This window comes from Passer montanus, unplaced genomic scaffold (assembly GCF_014805655.1).
Source record: "Passer montanus isolate IOZ18808 unplaced genomic scaffold, ASM1480565v1 scaffold7, whole genome shotgun sequence".
In the NCBI taxonomy this organism is placed as follows: Eukaryota; Metazoa; Chordata; class Aves; order Passeriformes; family Passeridae; genus Passer; species Passer montanus.
The window spans coordinates 8533072-8553511 of NW_024372147.1; the positions used below are offsets into that span (position 1 = coordinate 8533072).

At 38.4% G+C, this 20440-nt stretch overlaps 1 protein-coding gene across 1 annotated transcript in view; it reads left to right on the forward strand.

Annotated features, from left to right (window-relative positions):
• FREM1 (FRAS1 related extracellular matrix 1) overlaps positions 1-20440 on the forward strand; it is a 58013-nt gene that overhangs the window by 18503 nt on the left and 19070 nt on the right. Inside the window, exons 14-25 of the mRNA XM_039729992.1 lie at positions 192-285; positions 666-918; positions 2638-2835; positions 4045-4230; positions 5211-5407; positions 6179-6407; positions 7992-8136; positions 10471-10612; positions 12091-12286; positions 12988-13252; positions 18492-18906; positions 20026-20227. Of these exons, the coding sequence (XP_039585926.1) occupies positions 192-285; positions 666-918; positions 2638-2835; positions 4045-4230; positions 5211-5407; positions 6179-6407; positions 7992-8136; positions 10471-10612; positions 12091-12286; positions 12988-13252; positions 18492-18906; positions 20026-20227 (2522 nt within the window). The remainder of the gene's footprint in view (positions 1-191; positions 286-665; positions 919-2637; positions 2836-4044; positions 4231-5210; positions 5408-6178; positions 6408-7991; positions 8137-10470; positions 10613-12090; positions 12287-12987; positions 13253-18491; positions 18907-20025; positions 20228-20440) is intronic.

Below are 20440 nucleotides of genomic sequence, written 5' to 3' on the forward strand. Positions count from 1 at the left end.
TTTTCTTATTGTAGGAGACCCAAAAGCCCTTTGGAGAAACTGATTCAGAATCAGCAGTGTTAGGTATTCACCCTTACACAGGGAGCAGCTTTTTATACTGGGAGGGATACATATTGTAAGGCATGATCAGAAAGCATGGATTCTTTTTACCTGTGAAAAATTTGTGTAGCTGTGTAATGTTTTTTCCACAGATATCGTCATGACGGCTCTGAGACTCTCACTGACGATGTCTTCTTTGCAGCCACAGATGGCATCCATTTTATAGAGTTCATCCTGCAGGTCAAGGTGAGTGTGTTGTGTGTTTCTGAGAGCAATTGTCTGTGTGGAGGCAAATGGTTCAAAGTTTGACTTATGACAGTCCTTGCATTACCTTGGAAACTGGAAGATAATGGATATATTAGGCTTCCATTTCAACCCTAGGTTTCAGGTTCATGTGGCTAATTTAAGAGGAGCTTTGACTTGCACTTTTAAATTATAATTATCTAGTTTGCTTTACTACTGCCTTTTATTCTTAATTCAAACGGTTCCTTTTTACTTGTAGAGAAATGTCAGGATACTCTGAAGTGGCATCAGACTGTTAGTTTGAGCTGCAAAGCAGTGTACTGAAACAACTGGCTTCAACTGAAATGAACAGTAAAAAAATCTTGAATTATTTTTCTGATTAGGTGTTGCCTGTGAATGATGAGCTACCTGTTATGCAAACAGGCCTTGTTCCCGTGCTCCACTGCCTGGAGGGTGAAGAAGTAGTCCTCTCCTCGGAGTACATTTATGCCACAGATGTGGACAGCGATGACATGGAACTGGTGTTCATGCTCGCCCGCCAGCCCTCCCATGGAGTGGTGAGGAAAGCTGGCATTGCCGTGGATCGTTTCTCCCAAGCTGATGTCATTGCTGGTTTAGTCACATACAAGCACACTAGTAAGTGAGCTAATGACAGAATTAGAATGAAAGGTGGTTAGACAAGTATTAGTAAAAAAAATCTTACCCAATCTGAATCCATGGCTTTGCACAATTCCAGGAGGAGCTTCTTAGAAACCATGTGTTGTGACTAGGGAAAAAAATAAACTGGCTTTAAAAAAGAGGTGTCTGATAGACAACTACCAATGTTTTAATGTGTTCTCCAAATCCCTGCTTGAACTGAAAACTATATTCGAACAAGTATATGAAAGCACCATAATCCAGGAGGAGCTCTTTCACTGTTGCTGACAAAATATCTTGGGCTTTTTTGACAAAATTATTATTAAGTACAAACTAGAGTATTTTGACTTGTTTTGTGATAGTAAAAAACCCCATTTTTACTTTTTGCTTGCCTCTCCAATGTAGAAGGCTATCTACTTTGGACAGCTCATATTCTTTCCATACCATAAGATAAAGGAAGCTCTCACTTTCTTAATGAGAAACAAAATGTCTAAAAAGCTTTTTTTTGGTGATTTTATTGTTAGTACCTTTTTTTAAAAAAATACTGGCAGAAATCAAGGGCTGGTTAACCCTCTTTCCTACTTAAATTTATCCTTTCATTGGGATTAAAGAGGTTCTCTTTCTACATCTCTGAATAACAGCTTTAGTGGTTTTTTCCTCCCTAAACATTCTGGTTTTCTGTTTAATTATTCTGTAATTCTGTGTTAGCATGGAGAATAGATGTGATATTTTCAAGCTTGGCACTGTTTAAAATGAACAGCTGGTGTTTGAAAAGGAAATACTTAATTGTGGCCTCCATCAACAAACTTTTCTTCTGTGTTCTAAAGATATCACAAACTGTATTTAAATGACAATATTTTGCAGGGACAATGAAGTTTTATTTCAAGGGTGTACCATTTGTGGTTTTAATCTCCAAATTTCTAACATTAAATGTGCTGTCAGTAGGTATCACAAGAGAAGTCTGAGAGTCACTTTCCTTTCCAGGCTCCTTATTAATGGTATCTTGCAGCAATGCAAGATCAGCTGCCAGAAGTGCTGACAGCTGGAATACTCTGAGCCCACAGATGCTTCTTGCAAAGGGTGGCAGTTCCCAGTCCTGTTTTAGCCCACATTTTAAATGTGATTGCATATAAGCATAATATGCAGCACCGTAATAAAGCAGAGCAATAAAGTACAGCATCCCTTGTTATAGTCCATTTTGTAAGGATAAGCATATAGGAATACATGCATCACTTGCTATATGAAAAAGTTTTCTTTTGAAAGGGCATGGATATTACCATTTGTCATAGAGGAACACATACATAAAAGAAATATTTTCCTACATTCCTTGAGAAGGAGTGCAGAAAAAACACTTTTCCCCACGATATAGATATTGTACATACATTAGCGCACAAAGAACAGATCTTGAGCACTATTAGCTGTTTTATTACAATGTAACATAATATCACAACATTAAAATTATAACATTATAATTATTATAATAATACTAAGACTCTTTTCTACACCCTCTTATTATATCATAGAAGTGAGCTGGTTAAAATGAATTACAAACAGCAAACCAAATCTCTAACCAAGCAGCACCCCACCAGACAGAATTCCAGTAATTTTACTGTTGCTTTCTTTTTCTTCTGACTTGATATAGAAGATTGTCCTTGCAGGATAAAAATTAGTCTTCATGAAGTTTTGGTAAATAATTTCTTCTAAATATTTTTTTCCCAGGTGGTGAGATTGGCCTGACTCCTTGCTTTGACACCTTAACCTTGATTGTCTCTGATGGCGAGGCTGGCCTAGATGTGAAAGACTGCTGTTATGAGGGACCTCCTTCTCCCCCAGTTTCACGTGATGATCCATTTCCTGTCTATGACCTTAACATCACTGTGCTTCCAGTGGACAACGAGCCTCCATCAGCTGTAACCGGTGAAAGCTTCCTCTCACTATAGCAGTACAAAATGGGCTACCCAGTGCTGTAATGGCTAAAGACTCAGAGTGGCTTTTTTTGTTATTTGATTTTTAGCATTAGAAATAGTTAGTTGAGATCAGCATACCAAAGTTTTGTATCAGAATTTTCGTCAATTTTATTTTCATTTGCTTGTGCAATGCAAACACTCAATCCAGCTCCCAGTGCAAGCATGAGCTTTCTGCTCTTCACCTGCATGTTTAAAGCATGCAGTTAGAGATGAGAGCACTCAGATCTGCTCCCCACCACATCTACATGCTGATTGCTGCATATGTAAGCTATGTCTAGGTAAAAGTGATCTATATCTTGTCCCTGAACTGAACTCATGGCCTAACAGGCATCAGGTTTATACAGGGCAAAAGCATAAACATAAATAGAGATGTTTATTTACCTTTGTGTGTAGAGCATAAAATAGAAATTTGGGCCTTACCTGAAAGGACAGAATCATTATATTTAATTATTTTAGCAAATAAAGATAAAAGCTATACATTAATAGATGTGAAGCCACATTTTCACAAGTACTCTTCAGAATATAAGAAATTTGGTTAAAATGGAAATAGTGTTCATAATGTACATGTAGTCCAACTGAAGCCTGTCATGTGACATTTCCGTCAGTTTCCTGGGCTTTTTAGTGTGGTCTGTGGTATACATATTAAAAGTATGTTTTCTATATGCTTGTGTCATTCAATGTAATTTGTTTGTAAGTATCATTAATATGTTATATATCTCAGAGAATATTTAAGCATATGTATGAGTAGTTTTGTAATTTGCAGGCACTCACACAAGTAATGTTCTGGAAATGAAGCATTCTCCCAGCAGGGAAATTAAGCAGTGATGCATGAAAAATTGTTCATTATGAGCAATTCTTAACAGCTCTCATGTAATTAATGCTCTGACAAACAGAGGTAACAACTGTTTTTGAGCAGTATATAAACCTTAACTAATAACTTAACCAGTAAAATAATTTCATGATCCCCTTCTTCTCTACTTCCATGATGGCAAAAGCAGAGATGTTGGTGAAAGCAGGGAAGAAACATTAAAATGAAACCCCTCAGTAATTCAGTATTTATTGTATTTCCTCTCTTTGTTATTATTTCCATTCTTATTAACAAAAACAACAGTAAAATCTGTTCATGACCAGTAATGCTTAATATGTTTTTTGTGCACAGGTGCAAGCTTTGTGGTGGAGGAGGGCTCTTCAGCAGCCCTTACTACCAAGCATTTGTTTGCCACTGACCCTGACACCGCTGCAGATGACTTAGAGTTTGTGTTGGTTTCTCCTCCCCAGTTTGGTTTCATTGAAAACATACTGCCTTCTCCTGGGTTTGAGAAGAGCAACATTGGAATAAGCATAGGTAAGTCACAACAATTTAGGATAATCAAGCAGATTAGATCTGGAGGGCTTGTGGAAAGCTCTGCAGTGGGCTCTGGTGGTGCAGATGCAGGTGTGGCCATTAATAGGGGCTTATTAAGGAACGCAGGTGCTGACAAATGAAGAGCAGTGGGACTTTATGGAGGAGTTCAAAGGAGACTGGAGCAATGCAAATGTGAAGAACTGGCCCTTGAAGCAAATAAGGCAATCCTTGTTTTATGCATCCAGCTGACAGCTATTAGAAGTCACGATATGAGATATTAATCTACTTTCCCTGCCTTCCTCTTCAGTCCCCCATGAAAGGTTCCAGTGTCCCTTCACCTACACATCTGTCAGTTAAGTGCAGTAGCCTGGGTCCCACATTAGTTTCCAAGGCAAAGTTACAAAGTGATAGAAGTGATGTTTGACTTAGATGGTGACTTCCCTTGTCCACTTTCAAAATATAAGGCAGTTTCACCCTCAGCAGAACAGACTGTGACATGCTTTGTAATGACACCAGCTTTTACCAGCATCTTCAGCAGGAAACCTGGAATCACTGAGTCTTTAAGTTCTCATTTTTGAGAACTTAATATGATCATAGAATCATTTAGCTTAGAAAAAGCATCAAGTCCAGCAATTAACCTAGCACTATCAAGGAATCTTGAATGTCAGATATTTTCCTACCTGTTATTTGAGCTTTTTGAGGTGTGGGCTCAGTTTTGCAGTCTGAACTGAAAAGTGAGAAGCTTCAGAGCATCAGAGTTCCACCTGAAGCAAAATGCTGCATTTTGGGGGGGAGAAAGGGCTTGTGTCCTGCAGTAACATGGGCAATATAACCCTTACAGTCAAAAAATGACAAAGAACTTAAAACATTCAAGTCATTTATTCTTTGAAAAAAGACATAATTTCAATTTTTAAAATGATGGATAAGACTAGAAGGCATGAAAGTATTGTGCTAACTCATTTTCTCTTTAAAATCTGTAGGTTCCTTTCAGCTGAAGCACCTGAAAGCCATGAATATAAACTATGTTCAAGCCAGACACGTGCAAATGGAGCCAACAGAAGACAAATTTGTACTTTATGTCACTGATGGGCTGCATCGCTCAGCAGAGACTCCATTTTTTGTGTTAATCAGCCCAACCAATGATGAAGTTCCAGAATTCATAGCCAGGAATATTACCGTAAGGAAATAAGCAAAATGCCTGTAATAGAACTATTTTAACCAGAAACCACTCTTTAATATAAATGAGAACATTGTCCTGATACCTGTTCCTCTGCATACTTCCTTTGTGTAGTTCAGCCAGCTTCAGGAAACAGGACAATGAAATCCCATGTAAACCTAAAAGACAGATCTTCAGTAGGATAAGAGCAGTGTGTAGCTCTTGGAAATTTGCTTTTAAGTAAAAAGAGATCAAAACTTCAAACAAATATGTGATCTAGAAAGCAGAGAGATCTTTAGTCTTCTTATGCATTCCTAAGAGCTTTCACATTTTTGATAGAATATTTTTTTAATATTTCTGGCATAGCTTCTCCCCTCTCTGTAGATTGTTTTTAACATAAATAACGTGACCAGAGTGTAATCTTACTCTTGCTGTAAAGTAAAAAGTGGATGTATAAATTTATATCTATCCACATTTTTAGATATTTTATATATTAAAAAGCTTTCTCCTTTGTGCATTTCTGAGCAAAAGAAATTTGGCATTGATTTGGCATTCACTTAATGCATTTTCTATTAATTTGGGCAAACATGCAACTTCTCTCTTCATCACTGTAACCACTTACTTCCTCTGTCTCTTAAACTGGTTGAAAGCAGTAGCTGGTTAAAAAGCTACTGGATAAGGGGTGGACGAATCAAGAGATACACTTGGACACAAAAATACTCATGAAACATGCTAGAATTCTATTATTTCTTTTTATGTAAAAGAATTGGATGTTTTTTCTTTCACTTTCAGGTTCAAGAAGGGGAGATGAAAGAGCTGGATCTGTCTGTTATCAGTGCAGTTGATCTGGATGTGCCTCAAGACCCTCTGGTATTTGGGGTTGTGCAGAGGCCCTCGTACGGGTTCCTTATTAATGGTGTTCATGGCAGTGATGTTCTACACTATAAAGAGTTAATTAACCATGATCATCACAGCCATGGGTTGCTTGTTCATCACTTTTCCATGGAGCTACTAAGGAATGGTAGGTGCAGCATTCTTACAATAGTCTTTCATTATTTTTCATTATATAAAGAAATCTTCATCATTTTTTATTCACTTGTCTTATGTTTATTTTCAAAACGATTTTTAGGAATGGAAGTTGTCCTATTTAATGCTATTCTTATCTATTGATTTTAGGAACTGTCTATAAAATCATCCTGAGAGACCTCTGTATCAAAAAGGGTAGTAATATCAGTAGGAAAATCATCTGTCCTGAAAAGAAATAAAGGGAATAATGTGACATAATGCAACATCATCAAATAGATTTGTAAATGTTTTGCAGCACCTAGAATAGAGAGACAACAAGACTGATTTAAAAACACTTTATCTGATCATGGGGTTAAGTATTTCTTCAAATGATCACAAAATTGTAAGACATTTTAGGTTGCAAGGGACCTTTATGGATCAACTAGTCCACCTCCCCTGTCACGGGCAGGCACAACTTGCACTGGACCAAGTTGCCTAAAGTTGCATTCAGCCTGACCCTGAATGCTTGCAGTGTTCCACAACCACTCTGGACAAACTGCTCCAGTGTCTCACCACTCTCACTGTAAAACATTTTGTCCTTACGTCCAACCTAAACCTACTCCTGCTCGTTGTAATGTCACTACAGGCATTGGTAAAAATCTTTATCTCTCCTCTAAACCTTCTTTAGACATTGAAAGGCTGCATTATACCATATGTCTAGCAATAAACATGCAAATTGGGACTCACAGTTTAGCATGAGCAGTGAGCCTGCTTTAAAGCAGCAAATCTGTTTCCAGTATACGTAATGAAAAAGTGTATTTAACAGTGTATTTAACAGTGCAAGGAATATGGTGGATCCCTCCTGACTGTGGCTATTTAGTAAAACATGGAATCTTGTAGTATAAAGAGGAACATAAATTCAATACTGCCACTCAAATTTCAGTTCAGCCCTTAAAAATCTGAGGAAAGACTTTTTTGTCTCTCTGCCTGTCTAATATGAACCTCCAGAAATATCAGGGGTCCACCCCAAATTCTTCTGCTTTCCCAAGTCTTGGTTTTGAATTTCTTTTTTGGCTTTTTCCTGTTATCCACAATGGTGAATGAGCCATCTTTGGCCTAGAACTTCTGATTGTCCATGGTCATAGATACAAGACCAGCAATCCTTCCAAAGGCTTCTTCAAAGTTCCCTGAGGATTATTTAAAGCAGAGGAAAGTATTGCCTGACAGTTTCATCCTCTCTATGGTTCCCATGAAAGTGATTTGGAATAAGGAGAGGAGAAGAAATGTATGCTTTTCAGATTGACAGAGATTCCTTTTTTAGAGAGTCACTCCTTACTTGGGTCAGGCTAGTGACTTGAGTCAATAGTATGCTGCTTTATCACTGATCAGCAGAGGCTCATCAAACTCATCTTCTGATATCTATGGTAAGTTTATTGTTACCCTAACATACAGGGAGGGGAGATGGAGGAAAGGCGATTGAAGCAGAGTGAAATGATGAGAGGGATTTTGCTGGAGTCAGAATAAGTTGTTCTTTCCATTTCTCTTACCCATTCTTCCTCCCTTTCTGTCTTATTTTTTCCCCTCTTCCTGCCTCACATAGGAATGAAGCTGATGTACATGCATGACAACTCTGAAAATCTCACTGACAGCTTTAAAATTCAGCTATCAGATGGAAAACATAAAGTCCTCAGAACCATTTCAGTAAAGGTCATTCCAGTTAATGATGAGAAACCAGTGCTGAGCAAGTAAGTCACATGTTCCTGTTCCTGACAGTGGGATGTGTTTAGACAAAGTGATGGAAAAAAGAACAAAACACCAAATCATAGAATCATACCATTGTTAAAGTTGGAAAAGGCCTTTAAGATAATCAAATCCAACCATCAGTCTAGCATCCCACTATGTTTACCATTAAACCATGTCTTTGGTGTCTAATGCAAAGAGGAAGGCATAACAAGCAACAGACTACTGTCAGTTAAATGTTTCTATATAGGAATCTTTCTTTCAGCCTGTGCGGCAAAAAAATTTTTACTGGAAGAAGAGCTTTAGTGCTGCTTAGTGTTGCTCTACATTAAGCAAATAGACAAAAAATAAAAGTGTGTGGGGAAAAATTTTTGTTATTTCTTTCATAAGCTGCTTCAAGGTGTTTGCCAGCTGCTGTACCTCGGCTGAACGCTGACCACCATGGTACTGCTTTTCTCTTCCTTAAGACAAAGACCTGCCTAAAACACCTCTCTGAAAGCAACTCTGGATTTTGGAATGAGAGGATCCACAAGGCTGAAGCAGGGGAAGGGCTTTCCGATTATAATACTCTTTTATATTCTAACACACTTTTCTCTGCCATAATTCAACTGCTGAAAAAGTACACACTTAACTTCCCTTGCACTTCAAAGCTAGGAATCATAAATGAATTAGACATGATCAGAAATTGCCTGGCAGACCATTTATAGATAGGCAGCTGGCTGCAAGAGAGCCAAACCTCCTGGGCATTTTAAAAAGGACCTCATCCCTTGGGATCTCCAACTGATGACTTGTCACAGAGCATCAGGACCTCCACACTTGTGATTGTTTTCCAGCCCCAGACCGACAAACAGGAAGCTAAGAGTCCAAAGGTTTTGTGGGTATAGCTCTGAACCTCTAAAGTTTGCACTTCAGATTCACAACCCATTAAGCAGACTGCCACTACGGAGAGAATTTCTGATCCATGAGGGTATTTGGCCCACTTTCAGATCAGAGCTATTATTATTTTTTTACCAGGTAGAGCTTCCTGCAATAACAAATGTCAGTTTCTTAGTTAAAAGGTTTTTAAAGACTACATAATGCTAACATGAGAGAATGTCAATTTTCAATTAGAATAAACAGTATAATTGATGTATGCACATATCATATACAGATAATTACTGATAATTGCCTATTTGTTCCTCACATGCTTTAGCTTGATCTGCCATTTTCCACCCCATCTCTGTGACAGAGGATGATGAAGTGCAAGAAGTCAAGTGCTTTTAGCTTTGACAGCTAGATCCAGAAACTGTTGCTTCTTTGTCTGGCAATATTAGGTCTCACCACTTGCCATTCCTGTGGTGGACAATTTCATAGATTTTCAGAGACATTTACTCCCAAAATAGCTATTCCTTTATAAGAAATTACTGCCTCTTGCCTGCTACCCACCCCCACCCCCCCGCCCCCCACTTAGATGAGATGTGCTGCCAGTATTTAAGCAGTAGTGCTTTAAGAAAATGTTCAGTTTGGCAATGAGGTGATTTAGCTGCCACATTCAGTCACTACATCTTCACTGTAGAGTACAGAGCTCCTTATGTTAGTGCAGTTTTACAGCTGAATATTGGGCAGTACTTGAAAGCTTTTCTTAACCTTTTGATCTTGGGGCACTTTCCACCCCAGGGATTTTTGGCTCTCATCTCCATTAGTTATGGTCAACAGACTGAAGAACCTGTGATGGGATGTTTTTGGCTGGCAAACAGTGCCTGTTTTTCAGAGTGATTGCCAAAACCTCAATCTGTCACCCCTTGGACTGCATCCTGTGGCAGAGAGTGCCCTTGGGGAATGTAAAGCCTTCATGCATTTCTCTTGAGAGCTTCTTCCCAAAATGAGATGTGGGTGCTAGAAGGAACATAGAGAAGAAGCCAGTTAGATATGGTTGTGTCTCCTACAGATAAAGGTGAGCCTTGAAGACTAGTTGCTTGAAAGACAGTCATTTCCTAAATAAACAATCAGTTCTTTAGAGGCAGTACTGCTGTGCTCTGTATTAGCAGTAATAATGCAATCTGCTGGTTTACATTGTCTTTTTCCTATAGATTGTAGGAAGGTAAGCAGAATAGGGTACAGAGGAATAAGAGAGATGTGTTAAATCAGTTTGTTTTAGGTATCTTTGTTGTTTCTTACCAATGTAAGGAGAAACTTGTCTGCACTGCTTGCTTTTTTTACTCTGAAATAGGCACCCTTCTTCTATTCTCTCTGAAATTGTAGTTTCTGTCAGCATTTGCTTAATCCATATTTCTGGCAGAGAAATTACATATTGAAAAGGTTCCCTTATTGCATCAATACATGACTTTTAATTTTTTCAGGAAGAACCATATAGAGGTGAACATAGGTGAAACTCATGTAATTTCTAGTGCTGTTCTGTCAGCAGAAGATAAAGATACCCCCAGGGAGAGAATTTACTACTTGTTTGAAAGACTTCCAGAAAATGGTCAGCTTCAGCTCAAGGTTAGTCATTGTATTTCAACAAAAAACAGGCATGCAAAGAACTCTCTCTTTGTAGGGCAAAATGAAGTTAATTTTCCTTTTCTCCCAAATGCCTGTCATATTTTGAAGTAGTCAGCTTGGCCAGTTTAATTGTTAAAGGAGCAACAACAATGATGCTGTCCCAGAGGCTTTGGCACTAAAACCCAGATCCTGAACAGGAGAAGATGGAAGGTAAAAAACATGGCAGATCTCTGAGGTGAAAATTGAGAGATAATCTGGGATAATAATCCCACAAAGGGGGAAAATAAAGCTGGGGGGAAGGGGAAAGTCCTTGGTTAAAAAAACCCCACTTTTACTTCATTTACTAAAGGGTTCAGAAAGCATGGAAGGTGTTGCATGTTAAAGAGTGAGTAATACCTCATCAACCATAAGAAAAGCATAGGGGGAAAGAAGGGAAAAGGAAGATGATAGAAAGGATGTGTCACAAAATCACAAAAATAAAGATTAGAAATGGAAGGCAGGATGATAATCTGTTGACCTAAAATAAGGCAAAGGAAGAAAGATAGGGAAAAAAAGCCTCTTTTAAATAACATGCACCTGTGATAGAAATAAAATTCTGTTTCCAAAACTTGTGAACTTGGAAAGCATTTTGATACTGGATCTCCGCATCAATCCATGGATCACATGAGACTTGTGAATTAAGTCTGAAGGAAGAGACAGCTGCTGATGGGAGTTTTGTCAGTTTGAACACACACATATATATATATAAAAATATATATCTTAGCTCTCTGTCCTCGATAACCTTGATCTAAATCTAGTGATGCTCTTACTGCCAGCAAATGTCAGCTCCATGGATCAGTTCAATTTAGGGTACTAGGCTATCTTCAGAAAGGAAAGAAATTTTGTGTAAGTCAGAGGTTTTTTTGTTTTGGTTTGGTTTGGTTTTCTTTTTTTTTTTTTTGTTTTTGTTTTTTTGGGGGGTTTTTTTGTTGTTTGGGTTTTTGTTGGGTTTTTTTTGTTTGTTTGTTTGGTTGGTTTTTTTGGGTTTTTCTTTTTGCAGCAGAGGACCTCTGGGGCTTAAAATTTCCATGCTTCCCTGAAGCTTTTTCTGATACTGTTTTAGCTATGATTTCAGATAGAACCAAGAGCAGATTTGTGAAACTAAGAAATAGAAAACATAAGCTGGGTCAGGAACTATTTAATTTTCATCTTGGTGTCTGACTGAGAAGTGTGCAGAAAATGATTCCCTAGAGTAAAAATGGCTAAACTCCATATTACTCTAGTTTATTAATGATCATTGTATCTTCTCCAGCCTTATATCCGCTGGAAAATAACTCCAATTATTTGCTGCCCTTCAAAACATACTATGAGGAAAGAGCCTACAGAAAGAAAGCCTGGTAGCTGCCACTAACAGTCTATATAACTATGAAAAGCCACAATTAACTGAGAAGGACGTGTGGGGTGATTATCAGCTCATGAAGGATGCTTGTGCTTTCTAGGAAGGACAAGAGTGGGTTACTCTCCTAACTGGAATGAAGTGTACTCAGGAAGAGCTGGATATGAACCTTGTGAGATATGTCCACACAGGAAGTGTGGGGTCCAGGAAAAAAGACAGCTTCACATTTTACCTCTGGGATGGGTACAACAGATCCCCAGCTGTGGACTTCTACATAAATATCAAGGACTTGGAAAAGGGTAAAGATCTACTAAACCTGATGTCTTACAGTGCCTGTTTCTGAAACCAAGATATCTGAGTACGTGTCCTGATCCTTTCCTTAGCTCTATGTAGGCCCTGACAAGTGTCCCTGAATATCCTGTAAATTTAGCTGCTTGTATTGCACTCTTGGCCAGGTCCTGACATGTGAAAAGGCTCTGCTGAATGCAATGTGTTTCACCTTGCCTCCTAGGACTCCCAGCTGCTCTGCAAATAGAGCTAAACATATCTTTCTGAAAGTAGCTTTATGTCTGAGTAAATCAGCACAGAAAAATTACAAGAATATAAAAAGGTAGGTGAAAGACTGTTCAGAGACAGCTCTTCCAGGCTATTCTACAGTCTTAGGTCTCTCTTTTTTTATTACCTCTCTAAACATAAAAGATTACCTCACACTGCTAACATTGGAGGACATGTCAAAAGAGGCTGTGGTCTCTTCATTCTTGGCCCCAAAAGGGTAATAGTTTTCAGGTTCCAACAGGATAAAGCCCCAAGCAATGTGGCTATGGCTGACCCTGCTTTGAGCAGAAGGTCAGAATAAAGATATCCTAAAGTCCCTTCCATGCTGAATTTCTCTATAATCTTAAAGCCTTATAGTTTTTCTACCACTGATGGTTTTCCTGTGCAATGCAGCAGAAATCATCCAATTCAATATGACTATTTTAGTGTTTTGTCTGTTCTGCAGGAGACATTGCTGTTTTTACAAACCTTCTTAGAGTGCCAAAAGGAGATCGCAGCTACATTACAACTGATGTCCTCCTTGCATTGGATGGTTCTGACAAGCCAGAGGAGCTCCTTTATGTGATAACCTCCCCACCCCAGTATGGACAAATAGAGTATGTCAGCTATCCTGGCATCTCCATTACAAGCTTCAGTCAAATGGATGTAGCACGACAGATTGTCTGCTACGTTCACAAAACCAAGGCAGTTGTTCATGAAGATACATTCAGGTAAGGCATAGTACCCCATCCCCTAAGCTCTTCCTCTTGAATTTTCGAGGTATTTAAAAAACCCCCCCACCAAAACCCCAAAAAAAAAAAAAAAAAAAAAAAAAAAAAAAAAAAAAAACCAAACAAAAAAACCCAAAAAACAAAAACAAAAACAAAACAACAACAACAACAAAAAAAAAAACAAACAAGCAAAAAACCCACCCAAAAATCCCAAAAGAATTTGTTAAAAGAGCTGGAGGCTCTGTGTGAATTCCCAATGGTTATATAGTGCATCTATTTCTACTGCAATAAATATAGTTGGGAATGCTTTGGTAATAAATGCATTTTCTCATTGAGTCTGAAAACATAATCAGAGACAGATTTACTCAATACAAGCTTCAACATTATTATAGAACCCAGACATACACAGCTGTTAAGATTTAAGTGAGAGAGAAGGACTGAGAACATACTTGGTGGAATTTTCCTTTGGTTTCTTGCTACAACTGGATGTGGTAAAGCTGGTCCATTCAGGTATTAAATAACAGCTTTCTTATCTGTTATAATTTATCATATTAATCTGATTATTCAAATCCCTAAGTATTCTGGAATATAATGAAAACCAGCCCACTTGATCTATTTAGACACTAACATTGACACGGTATTTTGACACACTCGGAAATTCATGTAGACACTTGATATTTTGGGGTAAATCCATAGGTTTGCCTACAGGCCCAGTTCAGCTGACTAATGATAATTGTTTTCACCTGTTTATGAAATTTTCCACTTAGAACAGTTTATACTAAGTGCATTCATTTTGTACTTAAATGAACCTTCCTTGGTTATAAAGTAGAATGATGCAACAAATTATCATCAGATAAAGAGCAGATGTACTAGGGACAGTACATCTGCTGTCCTGCAGTACTAGGTCAAAATCAGGGAAAAGAAAAAGATCAAAAATAAAGAAATGTTTCTAAAAGAAGAATGCTTACTCTTTGCTAATATTGGTAATTTTCTCTGAAAACAGCTTTTGACAGAAGATAGACCTACTGTAAAATTCAAAATTAAGAGCTTATTATTTTTCATTATGACTAAAAAAATTAAAGCGTTGGCTCCTAAGAGCTTCAATTCAGAAAAGACCCCTTTTTACACTCTCCTAGAATAGACTTCTAATCTGAATGGCTTTTTCTGTGAGGCATGATGAAGTTCAAGAACATGTTGCATCATCCAGTTTGTGAACTTTCCTTTTTGCAGGCAAGTCAAGCAAGTGGGGCAAGGAGACATTAAATAAATTTCCCTATAATACTGGATCAGTTAGCATTGTTGAGAGTTAACTCAAAAGTAGTTCTGAAGCTTTCCTCAGATGAAATATTTTTAACCATCCCTTCCACTGCATTCAGTGTGGTGGAAATTCTAGTTAGGAGATTTGTCTGATTCATTTATACTCACTACAGAAAAAGTGAGCAAATATTCCCTAGTTTTATGTTTTTTAATTGTGTAACACGTTCACCAAAACTACAATTAGATTATTTAAGTAATGTTGCAGTTGTGCAAGCCCTAGTTTGGGCAGTGTAATATAGTGGCTTGTGTCAGTATGACTCCCATATCACACTATCAAAAGTAGATCAAACAATTCTAGGCAAATTGCAAATGTGGATAAACCCAATGTTTTCTGTTTAGGTCAATGGCTAAGAACCAAACAAGAAAGTCAGTTTTATTAAAGTGAGGTTATGATGGTTTAATAAATACTGATATTTGATAACTATTTTAATCCCAATAATTAAATTCCTTGATGTTATAATTTGGAAAATAATTTGGTTTTGTGTAGACAGATAAATATTCTAGAAGAACAGTATTATTATTTCAACAAGGAATTAATTATATGGGTAATTTTGGGAGGAGAAGGAATTAACTGACCAGATTTTTATTTCACACCAAAGTACTTCCTTCAGACATAAATTTACCTGTATTGTTTGGTGCTGTTGGCCTGGAAGAAAGATTTGGCAGTGCTTGTTTGGACAGATGACTTCAAGTGATTAGCAACCTGACATCAGATGCTGGCAGCAGAATGCTAAAAGAACATGCTAATGTCCTCCATTTTGACATGCTGGCTCGATTTTGTAATGAGTTGGCACTATTTATGATTCCATTTTTATCTTTTAAATGCCATGACAGATGGTAGGTCCTGTAGCCAACTCCATTGCCATCAAATGGCAGAAAGCATGAAATGTTGGTAGTTGTGAAATCAAACCATGCAACATGTCCTCCAAACTTTGCCTGGGAATTGTATCCTAAATTTTATCAGAGTGAGAATACTGGCTGCTCTCCATTCCTGAGGAAATTACAAAGCAGACATAAACTAGAAATAAACAAAAATCAAAATCACCCAAAGTGCAGAAGGACATCTTTGACACAGTCAGTTTCATCACCTGTGAAACTGAGCAGTGAATGAAATTCATGGTAAATTTCAGTCTGACGTATCCATGCAGGAGCTTGGTTCCTACCTGGCATTCTGGAGAAGGCTGGATGAATATTCAAATTAATGAACTGAATTATCTAAGTCTTTCACTAAATATTGTTCAAGACATCATCCAAATATTTTGACACCATTGAAAGAATGACAGAAAATTCACTTCTCATGCAATACTCCAGGTGTTTTGAGAGAAAGTCAAGGTCTTAAATGGAGGTGCTTTACCTTTTTTCCTCCTAACACAGTATTTATCATCATTATTCTAGTTCTGTATTTGATTTCAGATAGTTTACAAATAGCACAACCCTTTTACCATTGGCACAATAGCATTAGGTCAGTGTAGGCAGATGTCTCTAGGTTCCCAGCTGGGAATACCATCCTCAGTAAACATATTTCAAACTGCTACATAGTCCCTGGTCTGCCTGTGCTCATTCCCATCTGTTTCATGGCACAGTGCCAGTCTACAAGTGATCAAGCTCTAATCATCCAGTGTTGGTGAAGGCAATGAGGAGTGTTAGATGGACAGTCTGTGTGACACAGTGAGATGCTCCATGACCTACTGAAAGTCACTCACATTCAAGTCATGCAGCAATACACTAGGTGTTGACCCTGTAATTTTAAAAGTTCATCTTCAAGGTCTCCAGTCAAGAGACCAAGGGGAACAGATAACCCAGTAAATGTCAGCCACTCCCCATTTCACTTAAGTATGGTAGAAGAGTGTTACATGGAAAGCAGCCAGCTAGGCTGGCCCTCATACTGTCTGAAACAACTGTCCTACTCTAGTAGAGACAAATTTCTTTGCACACTAGGCTCTGCTCTGACTCAAGCAGAACAAACCTGTGTGAAAACTACCTTACAAAACGTTTCTGCATGTACTGTGTGGCATAATCACTGAAATTTATGTAGAAAGACTGTTAACTCATACATGCTATAAGTTGATGGGACATGAAGGATCATGAAACATTTTAAGAGCAATTTTTATTTTCATATACCCTCAAAAGTTTTTGTTACAGGCATGAAAATGTTCCATGTAATTATTTTCAGAAGAAAATACATAAATAATGATCTTGCCCATGAAATCAAAGATGAATTTTAAAGGCTAAAAGAAAGGTTTTCTCCTTATTTTTTCTCCACACCTAAATTTAATAATACATTTCTGCAGACCATGCTGTCACTTGTATGGCAAAAGCCCATACCCAGCTGGTAGGCTTCTGTCATGGTTTAACTGCAGCTGGCAACTAAGCACCAGGCAGCTGCTTGCTCCCTCCCCACCTGGTAAGACTGGGGAGAGAACTGAAAAGGTGAAAGTGAAAAAACTCATGGGTTGAGATACAGACAGTTTAATAGGTAAATTGAAAGCTGTGCACACAAGCAAAGCAAAACAGAGAATTCATTCACTGTTTCCTGTGGGCAGGCAGGTGTTCAGCTATCCCCAGGAAAGCAGAGTTCCACCATGCACAGCAGTGACTTGGGAAGACAAATGTCACCACTCCAAACGTCTCCTCCTCCCTCCTTCTTCTTCTTGCAGCTCTATACACTGAGCATGCCACCAGATGGTCTGGGATATCCTTTGGGTCAGCTGGGGTCAGCTGTCCTGGCTGTGCCCCCTCCCAACTCCTTATGCACAACCAGCCTAATCACAGCCTAATCACCCAGCCTCTCACACTGCAGAGTGAGGGGCAGAAAAAGCACTGATGCTGTATAAGCACTGCTCAACAGTAACCAAATCATCGTTATATTATCAACACTATTTAGCTATGTTTAGCACAAATCAAAGCCACAGCTCCATACAAGTCATTATGAAGAAAACTAACTCTACCTCAGTCAAAAATCCAGCAGAGCTTCCAACAGATTTTCCTCTACAGCCTTGGGTACATTTCTCTTAGTTTTGAAAGGAAAACTATCGGTAGTGAATAATAAAATCTTTAGTGTATCTAAAGAAACATCACTACTTGAGAGAGAACTACAAGAAACTATGCAGCTATTGATAGAAATTCCCAACATGGAAGAAGAACTGTCCAGATATGACCATTTATCTACCATATTGAATTTATGCTATGGATATCTATGTTATTAATATTATCCTATCAATTTGTACAGTTCTGCCCAATAGCATAACATTTCAGTGAAACTTTACTTACTTTTGTAAAGAAACATAAATCATATTCCGCTGAATAGATGAAAATTTAAAGCTACAGTTAGTGCCTAAAGAAACCCATGAAGTGAGATAAGGCTGAATCTTTCTTCAGTTTGGTTTTTCAGGTAGTTTTGGGGGCATTGGGTAGAAAAGATTTTAGCAGTGAACAGAAAGAAATCCAAACTAAACCAACCAGGCAGGTCATGCAATTCATATACCTCTTTCTGTAAGCTGTAGGTGCTACTGCCAGGTAACCAAATGAAGATAAATTTTAAGGATGTGTAAAATATGTACACCAGAAGCCACAATAAGGCCCCCAGGCAGCCTTTCCTTTTAGATCTGTTCCATCTGTGTCTCAGCTAGAAGCTGAGATCAGCTCCGTTATGACTGTTGATCTTTAAGGCCTCTAGCATCAGCTCAATCCCTGCCAGTGCATTGTAACTCCTGTCACATACCTGGCTGTCTGCTTTCATGTTTTCAAGTTTAAATTTGACACCCACTCCACTCAGTGTCTGGGTTTGTGCTCCACCCAGCTCTTCTACTTTTGCAGTATCAACACAGGCAAGTCCTGTAGTAAAGGTCTGCATTATCATTTCATTTCAGTACATGGTGAATCAAGAACAGATGCTGAAGACTGCCTTGCCTCTCTTTGCCAGATTCATCATCAGCAATGGACTGAGGACTAAGCATGGGATATTCAAGATTGCCTTGGAGGCAGCTGACCAGGCTTTGCCCACTCTATCTAGGAACATGGGGTTAAGATTAACTGAAGGAGCTATGGCACTTCTTACTCCTGATGTACTGCAGCTTTCAGACCCAGATACTGCGAAAGAAAACCTTACCTTCCTTTTGGCTCAACTCCCCCAATATGGTCATCTCTATTACAATGGGGCTGTGCTACTGCAGTACAATTTCACACAGCAAGATGTGGACAACAGGGATGTTGCATACAAGCACCAAGGTGGGAATTCCCAAACTGACAGATTTACATTTGTTGCCTCAGATAGGACTAACCAAGGCTTCATCGTGAATGGGAGTGTGCAGAGTGAGCCAGTGACATTCACCATTCAGGCAAGTGTGACTACAGACCTACTTAAGAGAGATAAATAGTATGATAAGGTAAAAAAATATAGCAGTTTTGATGCCAGGTGGTACTTGCTGCAGTCTCTGATCTAACTGTGTAGCTAGTAAGTTTGCTTTCTGTGTTCCATGAATAATTAACCTGGGGAACTAACTACTTACTAAAATGCATAAAGATAAGCAAGTAAATACTTATATACTTAATAATCGCATGCAAAAAATTTTACATAGGAACCCCAACTACGGGAAGGATAGAACTTTTCTCCTGCTCTGCTTTCCTACTTGGTGCCTGACCCTGTGATTTTCACATATGGGGGTGTGAGTATGACTGCTGATCTTCATGTCACAGGAATCTTGAATTACAGCCACTTTGCTTCTCCACCTAGACATCCTGTCCTCTCTGAGAGTCTGTGTAAGATGCCTGCTCTGATTCTTCTATCTTTGCTAGAATCTTTTTGTTCATTTCCCATTTCCCCTGTTTTCAAGTCCTTCATACATTGCCATAGCCTCGGATTTGTTTGCTATGATTTTTGGTATCTATCTGGCATGGTTCAGTACACAAAGTATGTCTGGTCGCACTGCATGTCAAAATTCTCTGTTTGAAAACCCTGATACTAATGAAGAGGCGGTTAATATTTCCTGATGGCAAAGTATCAAGTTACACAACGATTGAGTAATACTACTTCACCAGAGGGGGAGATATGGGAACAGCAACGACTGTTGTGGACTGCTAGAAGGTTCACCAAAATTTGTGAAAGATGGCATTGTTATTATAAAAAAGAGGTGACAAACCTTTGCTGCAGTTATCTTTTGCTGTGAAGAAAATTACATAAAAAATGAGGACTATGGGGAATGAGGGACATCAGGGCAGAGATAAAACATTTGTGTTACACTCCCCAGAGTGTACATGTCCCTGCTACATGTGGCAAGTGATGGGTAATCTGGGCCTGGAAACTTCATGTGAAGTGCAACTTAACTAGAACTCAGGGGTCTGCAGCTGACTATGAGCCAGAGTGGCTATTGCCACCCTGATCTGGCTACTGCTCTTTCAACAAAAGCAGGACAGAGAATATTCTGATGTTATAAAATGAATATCTAACTTTGATTTAGGTGGATCATTTGGACAAAATGGCACCAAAAATTATTCATCTCCATTGTTTTTCTGATGTGGAACTGCTGAAGAATGGCAATTATGGGATCTATATTACTGCCAGGTCCCTGAGGGCTTATGACCCCAATACAGAAGATGACAAAATAATTTTTAAGATTTTGAGAGGTCCTCATTATGGCTACCTGGAAAATATAACAACAGGTGATTTCTTTTATAATCTCTATTGTGGGCCATACCAGACCAGATTTCTAACCCTATCCTGTTAATGTTTGCCTGATAGACAGAATCAAAATTTCTTAGCAACCTTTGAGCAAAGTTTGATTGTAATAACAAAACTTTTGCAATGAAACCTGAGTCTTAAGTCTGTTATGAATCCTCAAAGAGTTTGAAATAATTTTTAATAGCTGTTGTTGA